This window comes from Venturia canescens, chromosome 9 (genome assembly GCF_019457755.1).
Source record: "Venturia canescens isolate UGA chromosome 9, ASM1945775v1, whole genome shotgun sequence".
Lineage (NCBI taxonomy): Eukaryota > Metazoa > Arthropoda > Insecta > Hymenoptera > Ichneumonidae > Venturia > Venturia canescens.
Window position 1 is genome coordinate 9,498,494 of NC_057429.1, and position 23,676 is coordinate 9,522,169.

At 37.1% G+C, this 23,676-nt stretch overlaps 2 protein-coding genes across 3 annotated transcripts; one reads left to right on the plus strand and one right to left on the minus strand.

Moving 5' to 3' along the window:
• Positions 1–1,304: 1,304 nt before the first annotated feature.
• Positions 1,305–23,223, plus strand: AGO1 (protein argonaute-2). Of its 2 annotated transcripts, none has more exons than XM_043429340.1 (13): positions 1,305–2,657; positions 9,264–9,380; positions 13,661–13,807; positions 14,066–14,346; positions 14,661–14,967; positions 15,243–15,465; positions 15,577–15,724; positions 15,900–16,163; positions 16,308–16,626; positions 16,739–17,090; positions 17,397–17,730; positions 17,942–18,141; positions 18,320–23,223. In XM_043429340.1, exons 2-13 carry the CDS (start codon positions 9,272–9,274, stop codon positions 18,426–18,428), a joined length of 2,793 nt encoding a protein of 930 aa, XP_043285275.1. In that variant the 5' UTR covers positions 1,305–2,657; positions 9,264–9,271; the 3' UTR covers positions 18,429–23,223. The 2 variants fall into 2 exon arrangements, with proteins under 2 accessions (XP_043285275.1, XP_043285276.1); XM_043429341.1 differs by having other exon boundaries at positions 13,670–13,807.
• Positions 8,281–10,673, minus strand: mRpL53 (mitochondrial ribosomal protein L53). The gene is made up of 3 exons (XM_043429345.1): positions 10,451–10,673; positions 9,023–9,135; positions 8,281–8,676 (listed from the first exon to the last, which is right to left on the minus strand). Exons 1-3 carry the CDS (start codon positions 10,594–10,596, stop codon positions 8,501–8,503), a joined length of 435 nt encoding a protein of 144 aa, XP_043285280.1. The 5' UTR covers positions 10,597–10,673; the 3' UTR covers positions 8,281–8,500.
• Positions 23,224–23,676: the final 453 nt, after the last annotated feature.

Consider the following 23,676-nt stretch of genomic DNA (forward strand, 5'->3'; position numbering starts at 1 on the left):
TCACATTTTATAAAAACGACAATTACGCAACCAAATGAAATTCTTGATCGATCCTACGAAATTCTTACCGACTCAACTTGTTCAATGTTCATTTATCATACGTCCGTAATAAACTTTTTCCTCGTTCATTCGATTCATGACAAACATCACCGAACATCGATCAAAAAAGATTGAGACAACGCATCTTTGACTGAAAATAACCAATAAAAAAAATGATCTGCTTCGTGCTCAGAAATACAGTATTGCTGACCTGAAATGCTCGTTCTCAAAATATTTTTTCGAAAAATACTTCGGCTTCGAAAGTACACACATATTTATGTATATTTATATTACATACACATTTTGCACGGACCGGTTCGCGAATCGTGTGAGTAGCGAGCGCATACATACGTGAGTGACTCCTTGTTCTATCGCACGAAACGAGTTTTCGCTACGGGCATTTTATTATTGCTTATATTTTTCGTGTATTTTCGTTTGAACTCGTCCATTTTCTGTGGCACGTATTCTCTTCGCGTTTTTAAAGATGCTACGGAGATATGGGCAAAAGTGATCGAGAATATTATCACATTTCGTCAAAATATTTATATACAGGGTGTTTGAAAAGTCGCACTTGAAATTTCTAAAATTGATAGTTTGACAAGTTATTAAGATGAAAGTCTTTTGTCAATTTCGTTCACCATTCTCCGATCACGGAATTTTAACCGATTATTGATGGCCAATCAGCGCATAGGACGAGAAGTGGAGGGAGCCACGCGCCGGTACTGCTTGACACGCATTCCTCCATTTTTCTCCGCTCACGCCGCACTTCCCCCGCTCAGCCGATTCGTTACCGTTGAGTGCAGTAAATAGTTAAAAGATTTTTCGCTCCAGGGTTTCAATATTAATTTGACCCTATAAATTGGGAACTTCACTTTTCGAACACTTTGTATACGTGCCATGGATCTTGTCCGTTCGTACATATATAACACGAGGGTACGCACTGCCATCGAGACAAAACTGTCGCCGGATGCGCGCACAGTGACTAATAACCGTTAACGTCACACATACGTATTAACTTTTCAACATTAAATACAAACAGAGTCTAGCGGCGCGAATTTCGCATGTTCGAATATTTCCAGTTTATTTTTCAAATGTTTTCGCGTCCATCCATGATGTATACGTGCGAAACGGGAATTGACGGTCATCTCAAGGACACAACTCATCGAATTTGTGAATTTAAAAGTCAAATCGTCGTGAGAGTGAATGAATATTTTGTATTCTTCATTCAAGTATCACCGTTGTGTTGTTTACGAAAAAAAAAAAAAAAAAAATAAATAATAGAAGGTAGAGAGGCAGTGGCTCAGTGGTAGCGGGCCCGGCTCCCACCCAGCGAGCCCGGGTTCGATTCCCGACGCCGACACCAATGGATTTTTCTAAGTGTCCCAAAGCTGTACTCTCTGTGGTTCGGAACCCACGTAAAAAAAAGTAGGTCCAGAGTGTGTGTAGTGGAAAAAACAAAAACAGTGGGAAAGAAAAACGAATAGTGGAGATATATAAAATAGAGGAAATACAGAAAAAACACACCATGTAAAAACCCGAAAAGGGTATGCATGTAAAACTCCACCACTACTACTACTAAATAATAGAAGTTTATCACCTCGGGCAGTTTACTCATGTCAGTTTACAATCGTAATCATGGATGAAGTAGCAAATGCAAATTCATGATAAATTTCGCAAATAATTCGCTGTGTATAAGAAGCAGCTTTCGTGAGAATAAAAATTTACGTGGCATGTAATTCGCGAGGGTTTCTGTTTGGTTGCTCGACGGTCCACGTGGTTTGATGGACGGCTGATGGATGATCGCCGCGCGTCCATCATTGTTTCTCGGTTCGCCGGGTTCGCGAACTATGCACACGTCACTGCTGCGACGGTCAGGCGCGAAGTATCGAGGCGAAAAAGAAAGAGGGAGAAGAAAGCAAAAAGGCGGAAAAAAACGAAAACAATATGGTTGCCATTGTAAGGAAAAATCTTGCTGGAGCTTTTGTGTGCACTTCTTGAATAACTCGCGAATGTATTTATGTATATATTCACTTATATAGATCTGTATATATACAGAAACGTACACACACGCGTGCCCACACAGTCGAAACTTGGCCTCCTGTGCTGCTCAGTCGTCTCGTGACCGTCGTAGCGGCAGGTTGTTTACGCGACTTTTCGCTCTCTCGGCCCCTTTCTTCGCGCTAAAATGATTTATTCCTCCCGGCGAGTCATTACAGTCGCGGTTTTTCATGCTTTTCCGAAAAGAAAAAAGTTCTCTAATAATGGAACGTAATTTATTTTATTAACCCTCATTCCTTCGTGCAATGGTGTATAAATTTGTCAACTTTGTTTTTTTATTCATTCCGTGTGCGTTTCAGTCTGTTTTTTTTTATTTCTCTTCGCGATCCCTTGAACTTTTGCCAGGGAAATGTAGTGAGTGACCTGTGTGTAGTTTTGTGAAAAATCGTATTCCTGTGTAACATATTTACGAATATCGATAAAAAAAAACAATCTTGGATATTGCGCGAAATTTTGTTTCGCGAAGTTCAACTTTCCGGGGATCAATCCTCGAAGTAATTCGCGTGTTAATGAGACAAACGCCGTTTTTTCTTCAACAGTGAGTTTTCACCATACATCGGGTAAGTTCACATTTCTTACTCTTTCAATTTTGTTTCCTTCTCCGATTATTTTTTGCTCTTCGATATTTTCTTTTTGATCATGAGATTCGACTCGTTGTATGTGATCACTTTGTGTCACGTCAACGCCATCTTTCGTTCTTACCTCGGGAGATGTCATTTATTTTTTTTCGTCGAACTCCTCCGAAATGATCGTCTATCGAATTTTTTCATTCAATCTTATCGATACCGCTCCTCACAAGAGATTTTTCTTTTTAAGATTAACTAGATTATTGCGAGCGTTGATTATCTGATGGAAACAAGTTTATTCCAAATTTGCACGTCCGTAAATGTAATAATATTGTGCGTAGTTTCGGTTCAAACAAATTGAACGTTCCGTCAACCTCTGTTTCATGATTGTTTTTTATTATTGAATTTTGAATGTGACACTAACAAACTCGGTGGTTTATCTACGATCGAATAACGTTCGTGACACATTCGTATAATGTCAATTTAGAGTTTTCGTAAGCTTCGCGATTTTTCACGAGACCTCGTATTTTTTGCGCGCTTTCTTCGAGCTATTTTTCGCGAAATACCGCGATCCAGTTATATACCTCATTCCTGGATATTCATTGGACCGTTATCGTGCAACAAGTTGAGTGAAAGAGTACGACAGAGTGCAAGAAAGAGAGGGAGAGGGAAAACTCGACGGAGACTGCGGAAGAGGGAAAGAGAAAGGGTATGCAAAAGAGAAAGAGAGGGAAAAGCATGGCTGCAAGAAGCTCGTGCAGCAGCCACACGCTTTCTCGCGGATTCAAACTCCTCCTTTTCTTTTCCACAACTTCTTTCTTCTCTCTTCTTCTCCCTCGCTCTGTCCCTTTCTCTCTCTCCCTCTGTTCTTCCTCTTTTTATTATTTTTTACTTCTTTCATTTTTTTCTTTCTCTCCCTCTCGTTCGTCGTTCGGCTCTCTTGAGCACCGAGTTCCAAGGCCCCGGTTCGAGGTTAGCTCGCTCCGCTCTCACCATGCTCTCCGTGTACCACACCATTATACAAATACGAATCCCATGCTTTTTTTTTGCCTCACATATATATAACACTTTTCGTAATTATTGAGCCTGGACAGCAGCCTGGTCCTTGAATTGTAAATACTCGAAAATATAACGCTCCTCATTTTTCGAATTGAAAAGAATGAAAAATAAACTGACGTGACCTCCAGCACGCCCACCTTTATTATCCATTTTCATTTTCGTTTTTTCATTTACAAACAAAACGATTAATATTTTTTAACAATTGATGAAAGGTTGTTCTGAAAACGATCAATTAAATCGTGATTATCAATGAGAATTAAAATCAAGAAGAACTGATCGATCAATGATCCTGCTTTTTCGTTTACATTTATTTGTATATTTACTCATTCATTTTTGTAAATTTGATTTTAAATGATGAATCAAATAAAATCTTGGATTTCGTTCGAAGGCATTTTTTTCTCGTGCACTTTGTTTTTTGACTTCCAGCATCCTTTCGTCTCTCCCCCCCGAAATTGCACAGGCTTCGAAAAAATGTTGACCCTCCGATTCGATACGAAAAATGGTCTGCTGCCGGTAAATGCATCTCGCGGAGCGTTTCTCGAGTTTCATTTCGTTCATTTTTTCCTCTTTTTTTTCTTTCTTTGTTTTTTTCATCTCGCGAGTCCCCATTGGCGGAGGCACCAACTGACTTTTTTACTCAACGCTCACATCGATTCGAGAAACCCCAGGCTTTTGTTCGATCCCCTCCTTATCGACGTCGCACTTATCCACACGTAAAATTTCGCATCGTGCGGAAAAAAGGAAGACGAATAATATATCTCCTAACGCTAATATTGGATTGCGGCGAGAGAGATCCGCCCGAGTTATCGGCCATCGGTCCCTCACTTTTTTTTATTCCTCCACGCATTTACTTTTGATAAAACCACGTGTTTGCTGCATTTTTCCAAGCTCTTTCGCGGAAAAATGGATCGCATGATTTATTCCCGCATTCCAACGATCGTTTTCGCACAATTTGCAAAAATACGACGCTGAAGTTTGCAACGTTGGAGATCAACGAAATGAACGAAAAAAATAATTATAATTCATTATTTTTTTATTTCACGAATTATTGATGATGTGGCTTGAAATATGACGAATTGGAAATTCGACAGGGAACAAAATTGGAGATATACTGGAATTATTTGAGAGTTTTTTTAGACCATTTCGTTGGACTCCAACGTTGGAAACTTCAGCGTCATTGCAAAAATGCAATCTCTCGACCGGTAACTCATTGCGTTGGGGTCCTCTTGACCATATGATTTGCGAAATTGATAAATTCACAGCTCTCATTAATTTTAACAGGGTTGAAAAATCGCAAAAGTGATTTTTTCGCTCCGCCTTTCGTCTCCGAAATTCTCGTGATGAATTTTTTACAAACCGGAAATTATTCCTCCGTTCCTTCGAAACCCCATGGAATGAACAGTTTTTTTTACAACGGTGCACGAGCTTCTTAATCTCGTTGTTTAATCGTCAGGAACGTATTCGTTCTTCGCTTGAAAGAAGGGAGGAAGGGGAAGGTGCGGGAGGGGAGGGGGGGGGGGGAAGGAATTGAATGTGCGTGCGGTAGAGCTTTGTCCCCCGTATTTATGTACGGAGGTTCTTGGCTTCGAGTCACCGCAATGTTTTCTCCCATCGTTTCGCGTACAGTCTTACCGAAAAGTTATCGAAAAGTCTCGAGCAGCTTGGCGAAAAGAAACAAACTTTAGTAAACTTTTCCAACGTTTTTCTTCTCCTTCAAGAGAAGTCTTGACCTCGATATGAAAACAATGAACTTCTGGGAAAGCCCATTAACGATACGTTCGTGGAGACCGTAATTAAGCCTTTTGGGGACGGGGATTTTCACCTCGGAATGGACCTTTTTTTTACACGAAATTTGTGCACAATGTCGACGAATTTTACAAGCGGAGTGTCCGACCAAATTAGTGCTCAATATTTCCGACCAGACCGGTCCTTATTAAGGCTTAAGGAATTCTACGAAATATGAAAAGTATGGCAAAATTTGAAATTCTCATACAGAAAGTCCGGCTCTATTCGAAAATTATAATAAAAGAAAACAAAATAGAAAGTGGCCTATGGGGAAAAATGAAAATGTGATTTTTCCACGGCATTGAAGTTCGCCTCTTGAAACACGCTGGGAAACAATTTCTTTCGTTACCGTGTCAAATATTCAAATCACTTTCATTTATTTTTTTTTATATTGACGAAAAAAAAGAAAAATTCCAACGATTTAAGGAAGATCGTACGTTACTTGTAATTCGAAAAAGCAAATAAACTTTTTATCTCTTTTCATGATCGAAGAAACGATTATTTATTCTCGCAATTAAAATTATGTTTAATTTATTTGTTGAGATTGATAAATTTTTAATATAGTCGCTAGCGGTTTAAGGAAGTTGAGGCTGTACAGTCATTTTTTTTACCCAAAAGTTATGACCTGTACCTTTGAAAAGTTATGCCAGTTTACAGTTTGGCAATGTTGCATACACTTTAAAGAAAAGCTGGGGAAAAAAGACGAAAAACGAGCGAGAGCTCGTTCAAAAACACGAACGGTGACGATCTTAGCCTCAAAAAACTGTACGTGAAATAGATTATTATTAATATAATCTCAGAAAATCTCATAATAAATCTATGACGCTGAAGTTTGCAACGTTGGAGTCCAACGAAATGATAAAAAAAACTCTCCAATAATTCTAGTAATTCTTCAATTTCATTCCCTGTCGAATTTGCAATTTGTATTTTTTCAACCTGCACCGATACTTCGTAAAATAAACAAATTGGTGAATTACAAATGTTTTTTTTCCTTCATTTCGTTGGACTCCAACGTTGCAAACTTCAGCGTCGTATAAATCTGAAAAAAAAAAAATTGACATTATTCAGCAAGCCTTGCTCATGTTGCCCAAAAAATTTCATATTTTTAGCATCATTTGTAACGGAGATATCACTGAATGTGTCTTGACTTCCATAAGATTACATGTTATTTGGCCCAAATTGTTATTGATTTTTCTCAGCAACGACGCTCCTAAACTGTCTGAAAATTTGACTGATTTTTTTTTTACACTTCACTCTATAAGATGCAATCGGTTTAAAAGCGATGACATCATTTTCGTTCTAATGCCTCAACTTCCTTAAATACTTTCGTAGTAAAATCGTCAAGCAAAGTGTGACAACAGTCATTTTCTATTCACATGCGTATGCATATTTTAGTATTTTAAACCAGCTGGTTCACGGTGTGTTGTCAAACCTTCCACCGTTTATGTCGTTATTACTCGTTAACCTCTCAAATAAGTGTTTTTCTTTTTCCATTCCCAAGTGATTTTCACCGGTAACAAGGCCTTCTCAAGACATCATAGATATCTAAAAACTATTTTCTTATTCTCGTTTTTGGCTCTCCAAAGTTGGGAGGATTCTATTTCATTAAATCCAAATCGTCGCACAGAAAGTGTGCCTGCGATAAGAGCCAGTGTAAAACCATTGAAAAAATGTTATTTTCGTTAATTTTTTTGTCGACAACTAGACTAGAATAGCTTATTTTCGAATTTCAACAACTCTTAAAGTTGGAATATTCGATTTCCATTAGATTCTCGTGAACACGACGCTGAAGTTTCCAACGTTGGAGTGCAACGAAATGAATGAAAACAAAATGGTACATCCATCAGTTTTTTATATCACGAATCATAATTGTGTAGATTGAAAAACTACGAAGTATAAATTCGGCAGGAAATAAATTGGAGAATTGTTGGAATTATTGAACAATTTTTTAGATCATTTCGTTGGACTCAAACGTTGGAAACTTCAGAATCATTTGTGAACTTCCTCAAACTTGAGTATTGCGATTTGTTTTGTGTGGGCAAAGAAGTGTTTTTTTTTTTTTTTCCGGGGGAAGGAAGGAGACAAATGAACGATCATAAGTTCTGAGCAATTGATAAATTTCACAAAATTGTATTTACAAAACTAATACAACGTCGGTGCCCATCATTCGTCAATTTTTTCACTCACTTTTCACACTTTTCATCGTATTGCGAGATCCCTAATAAATCGCAGGGTGAACTTCTCATGATTCGTCAATGATCCACCTGCGAAAATGGGCAGTTAAGGAAACAGGGGTAAAAAAAACGAAGCTCAAATTTCACCTGAAAATTAAATAAAAAATTAAAGGAAAAAAAACTTATGAAAATTAGTCAAATTCGCGAATGGAAAGAACGAAAGGAAATGCAGAAATGAAGACTCGCGATCTACGCGACTGGCTTGATTGTTATGAATCTTGAGAGAATAAAAACGACTATAAAAGTGCCAGCGACGAAGCAAGTTACAAATGTGTACCAAGTGTCTTCGTCAAAGACGTCGGTGAAGGCTGGCACTTGGTTGTAAAGCGTCTCGATCAGCTGCATATTATAATCCTTGTTGCGTCCTTTGCCCGCCATTTTAATATCTCTTTTTTACAATAAAAAATCAGGGATTATTGCAAAACTTTTCAAAGCCTTCGATCTTCTTTGTTCTATTAATGACAGAGCTAATTCTTGGCTCTCTGTGAATTGACGATGTAGGTAATTTGTTCCTGTTTTCTTTTTCACTCTTCAGAAGCTTCGATAATCGATAGATTTTTTCAATTTTGTTTATTATCGCTCCTAAAGCGCCTACAAAATTTCCCTCTCCCACGATAATTGTTTATCTCATAAAAAAGTAACGCTCGCTCTCCCGTTTTCGTGTCTCTTTTATTTCGATTATCTATTGTTATTTTTCAAATTATCTGACGTAGGTTCCGCTTCGTGTGAGCTTATTTTTCGCTGTATTTAGCACTTTATTTAACGGCGACGTCGAGGTATCCTGATCTTTATGTTCTTTTTCAGCTTCTTCTTCGGTTTTCCTTTTTCTTCGACCACTTCTTCCGGCACCAGCGAACTCACGTGCTTGTTGTACAGTTTTAACACGTCAAGAGCATCCAAATTACCCAATTTGAAAATTATCTTCTCACCGGACACTGTCAGAGAAAAACAAAAATAAAAAACGTGTTACGAGACCCTCGAAATGCTGTTACGAACGAGAATATATTTTGTGAATATTCAATCAAACGCAGTTTGTGTTTTTCTTAAACCGGATGAGAAAATTCCAAAAAAAACCGGTTCGTTTGAACTTTCGAACCTTCACGCATCAATTTCTGGTACCCAAATAATGCATTTTGTTCAAAGAATTTGCCACAGAATTCGTATTTATTTTTTTTCAAAAGTAAAACGCGAAATTCAGTAATCGCGATTTCGTGTTAAATAAAAATAATTCGATGAATTTTATTGGCTCATTCGATTAATCGAATAATAATAAAAACTCACGGAGATTGCAGGTAACAGTAGGTTCGGAGCGATCACAAACAACATCCGCCTTCAGTTGGCAAAATGGATTTGTTTTTGCGATTTTTGAAGCAGAAATGTAGTAGAAGAGATCTCTGAAAAAAAAGAAATAATTATTAAATTGTTTTAGTCATTTTACAGGCGAGGTGAACATTTTTTGGTTGTTTTTATTTATTTATTTATTTTTATTATTCATTCGAATTTGTTTAAATGCTTGTTGCAGATTGAAAAATGGCTCAATTGGATCAACAACCGATCCCCATCCCGGATTTGAGTACGATCCGTATTACCGCCGCGGTTTCTATGCTTGGCAAAGCGTACGGATGTGGACAATGCAGTGGTAAATTGAATTTTTCTTTTGAAACAATTTTTTCCTTCGGAATATTATTTTAGAATGTTTCCAACAAAATTACTTAGGTTATTTTAGTAATACATGATTTCGCTTGGAAAAAAATGTCTTTTTTCGCATTCAAGTTGCCATGTTTATTGGTTGAACTTTCCGAGAGCCGAGACACAGACACAAAAATTCATGGAACACAATTGTGTGGTTTTGGAGTTGCGACTCTGAAAAAATCGGAACTACGTTTAATTATATGGAAATTTACAATTTGTGTCAAGGTTCTGTCACAATTTATTTGGATACTGTTTCAAGAAATAATCGTCACGCAAAAAAAATGGTCGAAGAATCCAAGTTTCCTATCGAAACGCGATTAGGGGTGTAAACACTTAAATGGAACACACCCTCGGTCGAACTGTCACACTTTACGAAAGATCGATGAAATATTCGGAAACAATGAAGTATAAGAAAAATATTGTCCACTGATTGACAGAAAATATTCCAATTACTATTTTCTTCGGAAATCGAAAAAAATGTCACTACTATTCGCCAAGTTTCGATCGTTGAGAAGCAATTTGTCTAAAAATAACAGCGAAGAACTCGGTCCACTCCGCTAATCTACGGAAAAGTTCGGTTCTGAGCGCGCATGCGCGGATTATATTGACTTTATTCAATAACTACTGACGTACTTCCACACTTACGTACATTGTACAATGAAAAAAAAAAAAAATTCGATGAATTTTCGTAAGAAAATGTATAACAGAAAAAAATATTTATTGCTGTTTCGAAATCGGAATTTTGCAATGATAAAAAAAACTTTCGACCCTTTTTTGTTATTTAATTCTCCTCTAGTAAATTCGTCAAGTTGGTACGCTCTGCAAAACATTTTCTCACATGGGAAAATCTTAGCTGACTGAATTTTTGAAAAAAACCGCTTTGTTGTCACAAATATTGCCAAGCAAATTTATTTTGTCGATTCCGTTGCTCTTTCACGAGTGTGAAGAATTTTTATCGCTCATGGAATGATCGATAAAAAAAATCTTGAAAGATTCGTTTGTTTCCGGTGAACTAACCTTGCATGTTTCACTCGTTCTTCGAAAGGATCAAACTTAACAGTGATTTTTGCGACCGGCTTAAAATTTACGAGCTTCAATTGTTTCGCGATTGCACTGACCAGACCAGCGGAATGCGACCAAACTCCCTGTCGAGCAACAGCCATCGCGAAAATGTGATAAAAGATTCACGCGATCGCTGACCAGGACCGCACGATGCGCGAGGCTTTGAAGCTATTCGCGAGACTTCCAGGACTGCCAACTTTCACCGATCACAACGCTATGCAGAGCGACCCGCCAAATTTGAATTCGTGATTCGTCGTTTTCCTAAAAATTTCAGTAAAAACAATCGAAACAAAAGCAAATTAAAATTATTAGATGAACACATTCGTCATACGTAAATGGCGTTGGTGAATGCATCTAATAAAGAAATGAAAATAAAAAGGAAGCCTCGAATGATGCTAAATTAATTTCTATTTTCGAAACTTTCTAATTTGTTGATATTTTTTTATAGTTCTTGATTTCCAATGCAAAGAACGAAAATAATCTTGTCAAAGTACGAAGTTCGGGTTATTCGCAGTACTGAAAATTAATTTTTATTTTTGACAATTAACCATTTTAACGTTTGTTGTATCTCTATTAATATTTTCCAGGCAGGTATAAAAAATACTGCACGCCATAAGTTCACAAGATTTCCGCATTCGCTTCAATGACTTATATGATATTATCGCACTCGTATTCCTCGTATTTGTGCAAGTAATATGCACAACGAACGTGTGATTCGTGCTTCTACTCGATGCGTAATATGATCCGTCACTCACTCTCGAACTTGTATAAAACGGCTATTTTGTATTTCAATGATGAAAATTTAGTAGATACATTTTCTGTTTTCTGTTTCCACAACAGAATAGACTTGTAAAAACAAAATTGGAGAAGAAGAGTGTAGGGCCCGAGGGTTCATGGGTACTTGATTGAACGCAACGCTTGGGGTTTTATTGGTTGAATATTATCCAATGGTGGGCGTCCCCGCGTCGGCCATTGTTGCAGAAGGCCAGTCTAGCTCGGGCAGAGTGTGTGTTGTAGGGAAGTGGTGTTGTGCGGACAGTGGGTTTTTTGTGTTAAATTTTGTTACTTATTTGTTTAGTGATACGAAAACGAAAAGAAAAATTTTTTTTTTTAATAGAAGTATAAATTTTTGCAAATCTTCGGCTGCTAAAAATGTATCCCGTAGGTCAGCGTGAGTATCCGTAGTTAAATAATGTTCGATGCCTGGCGGGATTGGGTGAATTGTGGAGAAGAGAAAAAAAAACAAAAAGAAAAAATGGGGAATAAGGAACACGAAGAAAAATTCTCACACCACTGCATTTGTGCCGTCGTGTGTATGCGTCATGTGAATGCAATGAAATACGTGGGCATACACACGAGGGAGGCGATCAGACGTTTGTCTAGGCGAGTCTAGAGAACTTCGTACACACGCCACTCGCTCGTTGCGCGTGTGCATGTGTGTGTATTTTTTCTCGTTTTTTTTTCCATTCCACTCGCACATACGGCCCTTTGTTCGTTACCGCTGTCGTAATCACTGTTTCGAAGTATTTTTTTAACGCAAAATTGTTATAGATTAAGGTAAAAGGGAAAAAAATGTATGGGAAAGTCAATTTTAGGAGTTGAGTGCCTCATCGTTGTCTTTACGAAAAACGTTTCTGTCCGTTTGACCCCGTATGAACCCCCGTTTTGTTCAACAGGCAGATTATATTTTCTCCTACCCGTCACTTTTACTATTTTATCCACGCTTTACTCAATATTACATCCTCAACCAATTACGTTTCGTTATTCTCGTACTGAGCACCGATGCCATGCTTCTTTTTTCCTTTTTACTTCACGTTACCTCGATCTTTCGCCTCGATAACCACGCTCCTATTCCTAATGCTTTTCACAAGTCTCATTTTGTTTCTTTTTCGACCTCAATTCCGTTTAGATAGCAAATTACTCCTGTTTTACCTACCATCCTCGTTGATTTTTCCAGCCTAAACGCTTTTTACTCCACGTCTTCTAACAATATTTCCACGAATTTTTACCAGACTTTTCGTCATCGTTCATTCTACGAACGACTCGTCATCAAATTCGCCCATGTGTCGTCGTAAAAATCACGCTACAGAATTCCCTTAGAAATTCGACAACAACGATTTTCCTTTCAATTCCGTGACTTATCCTGTCGAAATCAAAACTGTGGGTCCATTCTATATTTTTCGTAGTCGAATACGAACGCAGTTTTGATTTTTCGTTTCCCCGTTTCATTGTAAATGTATGATTTTTTAAATAAATTTTCTGGTTTCCATTATCTTGAAAATCATTTGTTTGGAATTAAGAAGGTTGAAAAAAAACGACATGAATACAATGTTTGTGCATTCTATTCTATTATGAAATTCCACAGTCTAATTTTTATGAGTATTTTTTTAGTCGATTTGTAGGTTAGAAAATAATTCAAAGTGATAATTGTTCTCAACCCATTTTCTGTACGTCAACGAATAATGGAAACAATGAAAATTTGATGCATTCCCCATTAATTTTCAAAGAACATTGCCGCAAAGTGATCGATAAATAAAATCGTGAGAACTAAAGTCATTTCTCACCAATTAAAATAATTGTCTGTTGATTAAAGTGGTTTAATCAAGCAAGGCCCTGATACTGAGAAATTTTGTTTTGAAAGTCAACTGGAATAACAAGTTCGGAGAAGATAATTAAGGAGATAGAGGAAAAAACCGCTGATGTCTGTTGCGACAGGATTGTTTTTTTTTGTTATTTTTTTCTTCTCCCAATCCCGAAAGAATTTTTTCTCTGCGGCAACTTATTTAAATTGTCTTTCTGTTTTGCATCTCTCGTTGGTTGCTCCATGGGAAAACACAAAAAATAAAATAACACAACAATGACAAAAAACAAACAGTTTGAATTTGTTTTCGAGCAAAAATCTTGTTTTTTTATCTCCTCGACCTTCTCTAATAGCTAAGTACGCAGTTACGCTGAACTTCTGAACACAAGTGTATACAAAGAACGGAGAATGGAGGAAATCACTGGTAACCATCTAAAGAATATCCATAAAATTGATTTCTAGACTTTGAGTTTTTTAATTAAAACTAACTATTTTATAAATTTATTTATTGATGAATTGATATTGGTTTTTCACTGTCAGTCTTTTTTCAACCGTATTCATGGAGTTTTCTTTTTTTCCTTTGGGTCTTTCAGCCCCGCCACCCGGGCCCACGACCAGCACGGCTGTTGGTGCTGCGGGAGCCACAGGAAGCAGCGTTGTTGCTTCGAGCTCATTGGGCCTTGTTCCCGCACAACAGACACACACTCCTCCGCAGCCACCTGAACTGCCAAGTAAGCGATTCAAACTTTTTTTTACCTTATTTCAGCTAATCATTTGTCATCCAATTCATATAGAATAAAATTCATAGTTTTGCAATAATGTTCAAGGCATTCAAAATAATTGGTTGAATTTGTGAAACTTGGTAATAAAATTTCAACCAAAAATCTGGAAAAGCCGTTCAAAGTTTACAAATCTCCAATAAAATTTTTTTTTTTGGGTCTATAAATTGTTTCGTTATTAATATATTAAAAAATCTTTCATTTGCATAGTGTTCTCATGTCCACGAAGGCCAAACATAGGACGGGAAGGTCGACCTATAGGTCTGAGAGCCAATCACTTCCAAATTTCAATGCCAAGGGGCTACGTTCATCATTACGATATAAATATACAACCTGATAAATGTCCACGTAAAGTTAATCGGGAGATAATCGAAACGATGGTACACGCCTATAGCAAGATTTTCGGCACTCTCAAGCCCGTTTTCGATGGAAGAAACAATCTCTACACGAGGGATCCTTTGCCCATTGGCAATGACAAATTAGAATTAGAGGTATGCAATTATTCAATTGATTTTCCTTTTTTTTCACTATATTCGTGAGCTATCCATTTAGAAATTCAGAAAAATATTACAAAGTAACGTATTTTTCTGACTTGACGTATTCCCGATTACGTAAATTCAATGAATTTTCTTATTGTCGTATTAAATTATTGTTGTTGAAATTTGGAGCAATTAGGTAATCTTAGAATTTTTCTCGTATATCAGGAGCTTTCGAATTTGTCAGTCACGTTTATTTTCTGTCAATCATGTTTTGTTGCGTGAATTTGTCATATCTATTGTTTCCTTTGTGTTGTTCCCTTCATTAGGTAATACTGCCCGGAGAAGGAAAAGACAGAGTGTTTCGCGTAGCAATCAAGTGGATAGCCCAAGTTTCTTTGTTCGCCCTTGAAGAAGCTCTCGAGGGTAGAACACGGCAAATCCCTTACGATGCTATTTTAGCTCTCGATGTTGTTATGAGGCATTTGCCGTCCATGACGTACACGCCCGTTGGCAGATCTTTCTTCAGCACACCCGATGGTTACTACCATCCTTTGGGAGGTGGTCGGGAAGTCTGGTTCGGCTTTCATCAGTCCGTCAGACCCTCGCAATGGAAAATGATGCTCAACATTGACGGTAAACAAATTATTTTTGCAATCAATTAAAAGAAACCTGAAAAACTAAATTCGTCTCGGAAAGCAAGGAACAAAATAGGGTTTTTCGAGGATTGCGGTTCGTTTTTTATAATGCATAAATTACGTGATTCGTTATTGATTATTTGGCAAAGAGAAGGAATCTGAAACATTTATTTGGGTTTCTTGTCTCGTACGAAAAAAATGAAAGTGCGATGTCTTTGAAAAATTTGCTGTTTCTTTTGGATACAATTTGATGAGTTTGCCTCTTTCGAACAGTATCGGCAACCGCCTTCTACAAAGCCCAACCCGTAATTGAGTTCATGTGCGAAGTACTCGACATACGAGATGTAAACGACCAAAAGAAACCGTTGACCGACTCGCAGAGAGTCAAATTCACCAAAGAGATCAAAGGCCTTAAGATCGAGATCACTCACTGCGGTACCATGAGACGAAAGTACAGGGTTTGCAATGTCACACGAAAACCCGCTCAAATGCAATCGTGAGTTGTTTCTCCACTTCAATTACCCATTCTTTTTCTGACTATTTATCCATCTTAAATTTGAAACTTACGCGAATGGTGCTAATTTTTTTTCGGCTTCTTTCGTTATAGATTTCCATTGCAACTGGAGAACGGCCAAACGGTGGAGTGCACCGTTGCAAAATACTTCTTAGATAAATACAAAATGAAGCTGCGTTATCCTCATTTACCATGCCTTCAAGTAGGACAAGAGCACAAACACACTTATTTGCCTCTGGAGGTCCGTATTGATTCTCAACCGGAATAAAAGCAATTATTTTTTTTTTAATATCAATTTTTTGTTTGGGAAAGCAATTTTAACGTTGAATTCATAAGTCGCTGCGAAAGGTGAATCAAAGTCCAAAAATAATGGTAAAGCGTGTATTTAAAAAAAAAACGAATTTTTTTATCGGCAGGTCTGTAATATCGTGGCCGGGCAACGGTGTATAAAAAAATTGACGGATATGCAAACATCAACGATGATAAAAGCAACAGCCCGCTCGGCACCGGATCGGGAACGAGAAATAAACAATCTCGTGAGACGAGCCGATTTCAACAACGATTCTTACGTTCAGGAATTCGGACTTACGATCTCGAACAGCATGATGGAAGTTCGGGGTCGAATATTAGCACCGCCGAAATTGCAGTACGGCGGACGTGTCAGTTCGCTCACTGGGCAGGTGAGACGATATTGAATTACGAATACTCACGATAATTTATCAATCAGAATTTCCTTTTTGTACAATCGACTGTATATGGAAATATTTAAATAATTTGATTCAAATGTCTTTGATGATAAAATTCCTCGTTCTATTTTTACAAAGACGAAACAGCAAGCTCTACCGAACCAAGGAGTTTGGGACATGCGTGGAAAACAATTTTACACGGGAGTTGAAATAAGAGTTTGGGCAATAGCCTGTTTCGCACCTCAGAGGACCGTTCGTGAAGATGCTCTTCGACTTTTCACAACTCAACTGCAAAAAATCAGCAACGACGCCGGCATGCCGATTATCGGGCAACCTTGTTTCTGTAAATATGCCACCGGTCCGGATCAAGTCGAACCCATGTTCCGCTATCTCAAATCGACTTTTCAAACTTTGCAACTCGTGTGCGTCATTTTGCCCGGAAAAACACCGGTTTATGGTGAGTTCATGCTCGTTTTCAAACTTCTCCTTTCCCATTCAGTGTACGATTAAAATCTTGACTCCCAAATTTAATAATTCCAATTTGTTATTTTTATTCTGAAAAAAAATAGCCGAGGTGAAACGCGTTGGTGACACTCTTTTGGGAATGGCGACTCAGTGCGTACAAGCTAAAAATGTCAACAAAACTTCGCCCCAGACACTCTCCAATTTGTGCCTGAAAATCAACGTCAAATTGGGCGGTATAAACAGCATTTTGGTACCAAGTATCCGACCCAAAGTCTTCAACGAACCTGTTATTTTCCTCGGTGCTGACGTCACTCATCCACCTGCCGGTGATAACAAGAAACCCAGTATTGCTGCTGTCGTTGGAAGCGTTGATGCTCATCCTTCGCGTTACGCCGCTACTGTCAGAGTACAACAACACAGACAAGAAATCATTCAAGAACTCAGTTCGATGGTCAGGTGAGAAAAATACTTTAACTTTTCGTGATTTCTTCCGAAAATGATTGAGGTTTGCTTTGCTCACTTTTCGAATCATAAATTTTGATTGCAATCTTTGGCACGTACAATTTTTACGTAAAATTATAATTCACGCTTTTCTGTTTCAATGTAAAATTTTCATGAAAATTGTAATCATTTTACTGGCACGTAATATTTTTACGTACAACGTGGATGTTCAATTTCGATTGACGAATTGTCGACTAATTTTCAATAGAATTAGAGCTTATACGGTTATTAATACTTCTTTCATCGTTTCCAAATTTTCAGGGAACTGTTGATAATGTTCTACAAGAGTACCGGTGGCTACAAACCGCATCGGATAATTCTGTATCGCGACGGTGTTTCGGAAGGTCAATTCCTCCACGTTCTTCAGCATGAGTTAACTGCGATACGAGAAGCTTGCATCAAACTGGAGGTTGACTACAAGCCTGGAATAACTTTTATCGTCGTTCAAAAAAGACATCACACGCGATTATTCTGCGCTGAAAAGAGAGAACAGAGTGGAAAGAGTGGCAATATTCCGGCGGGCACAACCGTCGACGTTTGCATCACTCATCCCACCGAATTTGACTTTTATCTATGCAGTCATCAAGGAATTCAGGTTAGTGCAATTCTAGAATTGAACATTCAGCAAATTTCTTTAAAGTTTGAATTCAAATCGCTCAATTTTGAAATTTTATTTATTTTCTTCCGCTAAAACACCTAATTTTGCCAACTTATTCGTTCATCTTCTTTAATTTATGAATTTACACGTTTGAAAAGTTTTTGCATCCCCGTTAAAAATCATTTTTTTCAATGAAATTCTATTTTAGGGAACGTCAAGACCGTCGCATTATCACGTTCTTTGGGACGACAACCAATTCGACAGCGACGAATTGCAATGTCTTACTTATCAATTGTGTCACACCTACGTTCGATGTACGAGATCCGTTAGTATACCCGCGCCAGCGTATTACGCTCATTTGGTTGCATTCCGCGCGAGGTATCATTTGGTGGAAAAAGAACACGACAGGTAAAAACATGCAAAATTCTAGTGTTCATATGCGCGAACGAAAAAATTTGAGACGAGTTTGATAAAAGTGAGAGGCTTAGTCGTCGATACATGCAGTAAAATATTTTTGTAATGGGAAAATAAATATTTTTATCCTAAAGCGTATAATAATGGAAAAATGATTAATTTTTGTTTGCAGTGGTGAAGGATCTCATCAATCTGGCTGCAGCGAGGATCGAACGCCCGGAGCGATGGCACGGGCAATAACAGTGCACGCGAACACAAAGAGAGTTATGTATTTCGCGTAATCAGATCGACTCTCGTTTATGCGAGAAAGATAAGAGTGAAAAGATTTGAGTGAGAGCAGGAAAAAGAGAGGCAGAGGGATCGTAAGGTTTTACGATAAAACTCTCGTATAGCCACAAGTGTCATATCTCAAAGTAGTGAAAGAAAACAAAGAGAAGAAAAAACAGCTGAAACAAACAAAGCAAAAAGTATATCATAAAAAAAAACATGAATTTGATTGAAATCGGGACCGAATTCTTCTTGAGGTGGCCAATTTTTTCCTTACATTGAAGAAATTTCACTAACGAAATAACGCGTTATGAGACAATCGCGAGTACTTTAATTGTTTTGCTTATTCCCGATCATTTGTTCCACCGCGCTTCGACGATGCATCGGAATTCCGCGGAGAAAACCGGTCTGAAATATTCGAGGTGAAACTTTTGAAAGGGGAAAAATTAACGGAGTTAGATTTTATAAACGAAAGGTGCTTTTAGTCAATCATGTTTGAGATTAGAAGCGTGTCGAAACGTAGTTTTCCGTTTATTTTTTTTTCGTTGCCAAGAGTTGAGAACTCACCACCGCTCTTGTTATAAAATATGTGCTTTTTCATTTTGCTAAGAATTTATACGCTTATTTTCGCATATGTTTTTTATTTTTTCTTTTTTCACTTAAATCCTAGGGATACTGTCGATTACCACGATTCATTATTCGTATTATAGCTTATGAAATTCCATTGACACATCATCACTGGAATGATTCTTTAGTTTATTTTTGTGTACATAGGCTTTTTGGAAGACCTCCAATAACTCGAATCAAGCACAGGCTAAAATATTTTAGGCTCAATGAATTCTTTAGCCTATTCTTTTAATCAAGGCTCCCACCTTTTTTTATATTGTCGTCGAAGTTTGCTCGCCGATTTTTTAACAAAAAATGTTGCCGTTCGCAAAGAAACTTCAATAACGATTATGCAGAAAATTGGACTCGCTCAACGGTCTTTATCGATCTCGCCCCAACCAAAAATCTAATGTTCAGCTATTTTTTTCTCGAGCATTTGATACATAAATTTTATTTTCGTTACGAAAATTGGTCACCACAAGTTTGATGACGTCTTCGTCCGAACTAGATGAGAAAAAAAAATATTTTTTTTTCTCCATGAATCATGCTTAGGGACTCTGGATCTCTGGGTTTGTGGTTGCAATTAAATTCGGGAATCGAAATGATCAAAGTCATTTAGAGAATTTCTGCGTTGCAACTTCGTCTGGAGAAACATGTTTCTTTGTTTTTTTTTTGACCAAATCGACGTTTCATCTCGCAGTTTTTTTGTGAGAGAAGGCAGAGAGATACGGATTCTTATTTATTCATCTGTTTGGCTTGATTCGATGGAACGAGCTGAGGAGAGAAAGAATGGAAAAAAAAGAGAAATGCCTTGAAGCCGGGAGAGGGAGTGAAAAATGGCGTGCCACATCCGCTGAGAGAGATTCTGATATCTTTTTTATGATCTATACTTTTCGTCAGTCCAGTATCCAGTGTCACGAATCATTAGAATATAAGGATGCCCGCAATAATTTTGTGCTGATCGCAGAAAGAACGTTCAAACAATTGTTTATCTCTAAAATAATCGAATAATTGAAAATCACAATCGTAGCAGGAAGTTGCATTTTAAAAACTAAGTGTCAAATATTTTTTTTACAATTCTTATTACTAATATAGTTATTGTTTCTTTTTCTTTTATAATTTTAACTCGTTCTTACTTTTATCGTTGGAGATTCGGTATGGAAAAAAAGTAATTTTATCGTGTGGAGCAAAAAAAGAAATTTTAGGCGAAGAATACATAAAATTTTTCATTCGTCATATCGATCAAATCATAAAAACACTGATTTTGTGAAAAAAACCGAAAGAAGTTCAAAAAAATTAAACGATTTTCAGCCTATTAAAAAAAAAAAAAGCATTGTGCGAATCTAAAAGTTCTTTTTGCGCCAAGCATAAAATGCGACTACGCTTAGTTTGAAGGAGGGAAGTAAATTAAAAGAATAATGAAAATAATAAAAGCCGCGTCAAATGCTCGACAGAATCGGCCGTCTCAGTTATTTTTTACGGTGCATTTACAAAGCCGGAATAAATTAATCTTAGAAAATGTGCGCGCAGAATAAACGGGAACGGCCGGATAAACGATGAGTGAATCCTCTCTTGTGAGTGATTTTTCGCGGTTTAGGTTAATTTTAAAAATTCACGTGACACGGGTACCGAAAGTGACACTCGAGAAAGAAAGCCCTATCAATGCAATGCATACGAGAAATAATGAAGTAAAGAAGAAACAAAGTAACTAAGGCAGTAACAATAAAAACACGTAGGAATTTAGGTCTCCCCGTGAGAATTCACAATTATGGCAGAATAGTACGAGAGAACTTTAATTTCATTAGGCTTAAGAATTTTCAAGCATCATAGAAAATTGAAACTATGAATTTTCAATATATAATACTAAACCGACGACTAAAACGATGTAAAACTTGATCACTTAACCGATAAAAAGGAACAAATCGATCATCAAGTTCTTAATTAAGTTGGTCTAACCGTGATCAAAAGATATCACCACAAAAATATCGAAATAAAACAAAAGCACGGTTTCAACCAGTCATCCCGATGAAACATTTGTAACAATAATATTCACAATAATCGTGTGTGGGTGGAGTGAATTTGCCGGGGGATTAAAATAAAACAATGAAAATGATAAAAACACTATACATAGTAGATATTAGGAAGCCTCAATTTAGGTAGATGTAATGTTGAAAATCCGCATCAGGTGGAAGCGTTTTTTCATTTATTATTTTTATTTTTATTTTTTTTTTCAATGTTGCACATCAAGAGTTTTCGTCTCAGCTCCGAATATGAGTGGAATCCTTAATACACCGGATCGAGCCGAAGTTGTATCGGTGTCTCTTGTCTTGAAACTTTTATTCATCGTTCCTAATGTGAAATTTTATTTATTCATTTGAGAATTACCATTACGAAAAGTAATGAAATACGGCAAAGTCGAGAAGAAATAATCGTCGATCGTGATCGAACTACTTCGTTCGACCGTCAGTATTAAATGCCCGAGGTGAAAAAAAAAAAAAATTTAAAGAAAAAACTGGAAAACAAGGAAGGAAGATCGATGAACATCAGTTCTTTGCGGCTCTCCAGTGCATCAAAGATTCCAACGCGAGGAGCGAGAATATATCATCCTCTTCGAAATAATGTCATGGAAAGTATGATTAAAAAATTATAAAGAGAGAAGAGAAAGCAACTAACAAATCAAGAAAAGTAACGAAAGGACCTTGACTTATCAATTAATATTTATTCTATTTTACTAAGTTACTGAGTAAGAGAAAATATGGAGGAAGTATAGAGCTTTAAAAATCTATACCACTTGTGACACTCGAGGGGGGGGGGGGGGGGCATGGGATGAAATTTATTATGAAATCCGCACTTCAATGAGGAAATATATACGAATTTACGTATCTCGGTTTAATTACGATCGTAGTAAGAATTAAACGTGGGAAACAAAAGCGTCGAATGAATACGGATGCATCGTTAAGAATTTCGTAAACAAATTAAGCATAAAAACACATGAGGAAAGAAACAGAGTAAAAGAAAAACAAAACCAGAAGTAATAACAAAGAAGTAAAAAGAAAACAACGGCAAACAATGCAAATCGTTATCCGTCTGATATCGGTACGGTTCGTTTTGCAATGAAATTGGTACCAAATGTATAATAATATTAATAATAAAATAATATTAATTCAAAAACGAGATAACAAGTGAGCAGCTCCGATTTAGCCGAGAGAATAATGACGATTCGGTGAAGTTGTTGGTTTATTTGTCTGGAAAAAGGAGGAAACGCTTGCGTCAGAATTCGATTACGAACGTTAGACAACAGCATTTAGCACTAAATATTAAAACGGAAAAATCAATAATTGAATCAAGTTGTTATAGAGGAATAAAAAAAAAAGGAACCAAAATGTTTGATCGTCTTATGAAAGAAATTGAATGAAGGTAATCATTGGAAGCGAGGTAAAGGAAACAAAGCGAATAACAACTTAAAAAGTTATTAGTGTCTTACGATTCATTCGGTGTTGAACTGGAACGAGGCCATACAGAGCTATTAGTTCGTAAGTTTATTACAACGTAATAAACGTATATATATATATATATATTTGACCTTTTACGAAAACACAAAAAATCTTGCTGTTCCGATCGAGAGACCCCCACGGTTTATGCTAAACCACAAATTCTCATTTTTCTTATTTTTTTCTTATCGTCGTCCTGTGGCTCCGCAAATACGCGAGAATTTTCGACGTTCGAGTATCACGAAAAACGAGATTTCGATCTTTTCCAAACGGACGATGATTCTTAATGCATCGATCCTTAATCATTGCCACCATTGTTTCCGCGCAAATCTCCCTTGGTGAATTTCATGAAATATCATGAAATATATAAAAAAAAAAAAATGTATCCTAAAATGGGCAACTGTGAAGTTACGAAAGTCACGAAATAAGGAATCAATAATGTTTGTTATTTGATAAAAGGATGATGCGTGAGACGCATCGTTTGCATTGGCAATTGATTGCGACTTAAATATTAACGATTATAAGCTATCTGTCTATCGATGAGAAGAAAACAAAGTGAACAAAACAATCGCAACAAAAAATCGTGTTTCGATCTTGTGCGATCGAAACACACACACACACACACACACACACACACACACACACACACACACACACACACACACACACACACACACACACACACACACACACACACACACACACACACACACACACACACACACACACACACACACACACACACACACACACACACACACACACACACACACACACACACACACACACACACACACACACACACACACACACACACACACACACACACACACACACACACACACACACACACACACACACACACACAGTTTCTCAAGAGTATCAGCTTTAAAATGATGTGAACACCGCAAATGAACGCAACTTTACTGTCTAAATAAATAATAAATGATAATAATAATGCAGTAGAGCGGTCAATCTAAACTAACTTTTACCGCATAATTAATTTATTAAGTATACTTGAAATTTTCAACGTGTATACACCTTAAGATAAAGAATGAGAAAAGCAACAAAAAAAAAATAGTGCATAGCCTTAATTGTTTCATAATTATACGTTTGGGCACCACCATATTATTATTATTAATGTTTTATTATTGTATTATTACGA

Bases quoted from the DNA above. Each gene is read 5' to 3' on its own strand.
- AGO1 (XM_043429340.1), top strand. From the start codon at position 9,272: ATGGCTCAATTGGATCAACAACCGATCCCCATCCCGGATTTGAGTACG. The intron at 14,347-14,660 runs GTATGCAATTAT...TCCCTTCATTAG, and splicing joins ATGACAAATTAGAATTAGAG to GTAATACTGCCCGGAGAAGG. The intron at 16,627-16,738 runs GTGAGTTCATGC...GAAAAAAAATAG, and splicing joins CGGAAAAACACCGGTTTATG to CCGAGGTGAAACGCGTTGGT.
- mRpL53 (XM_043429345.1), bottom strand. From the start codon at position 10,596: ATGGCTGTTGCTCGACAGGGAGTTTGGTCGCATTCCGCTGGTCTGGTC. The intron at 9,136-10,450 runs GTTAGTTCACCG...CTTTTTTTTCAG, and splicing joins GAACGAGTGAAACATGCAAG to AGATCTCTTCTACTACATTT. The intron at 8,677-9,022 runs GTGAGTTTTTAT...TTTCTCTGACAG, and splicing joins TACTGTTACCTGCAATCTCC to TGTCCGGTGAGAAGATAATT.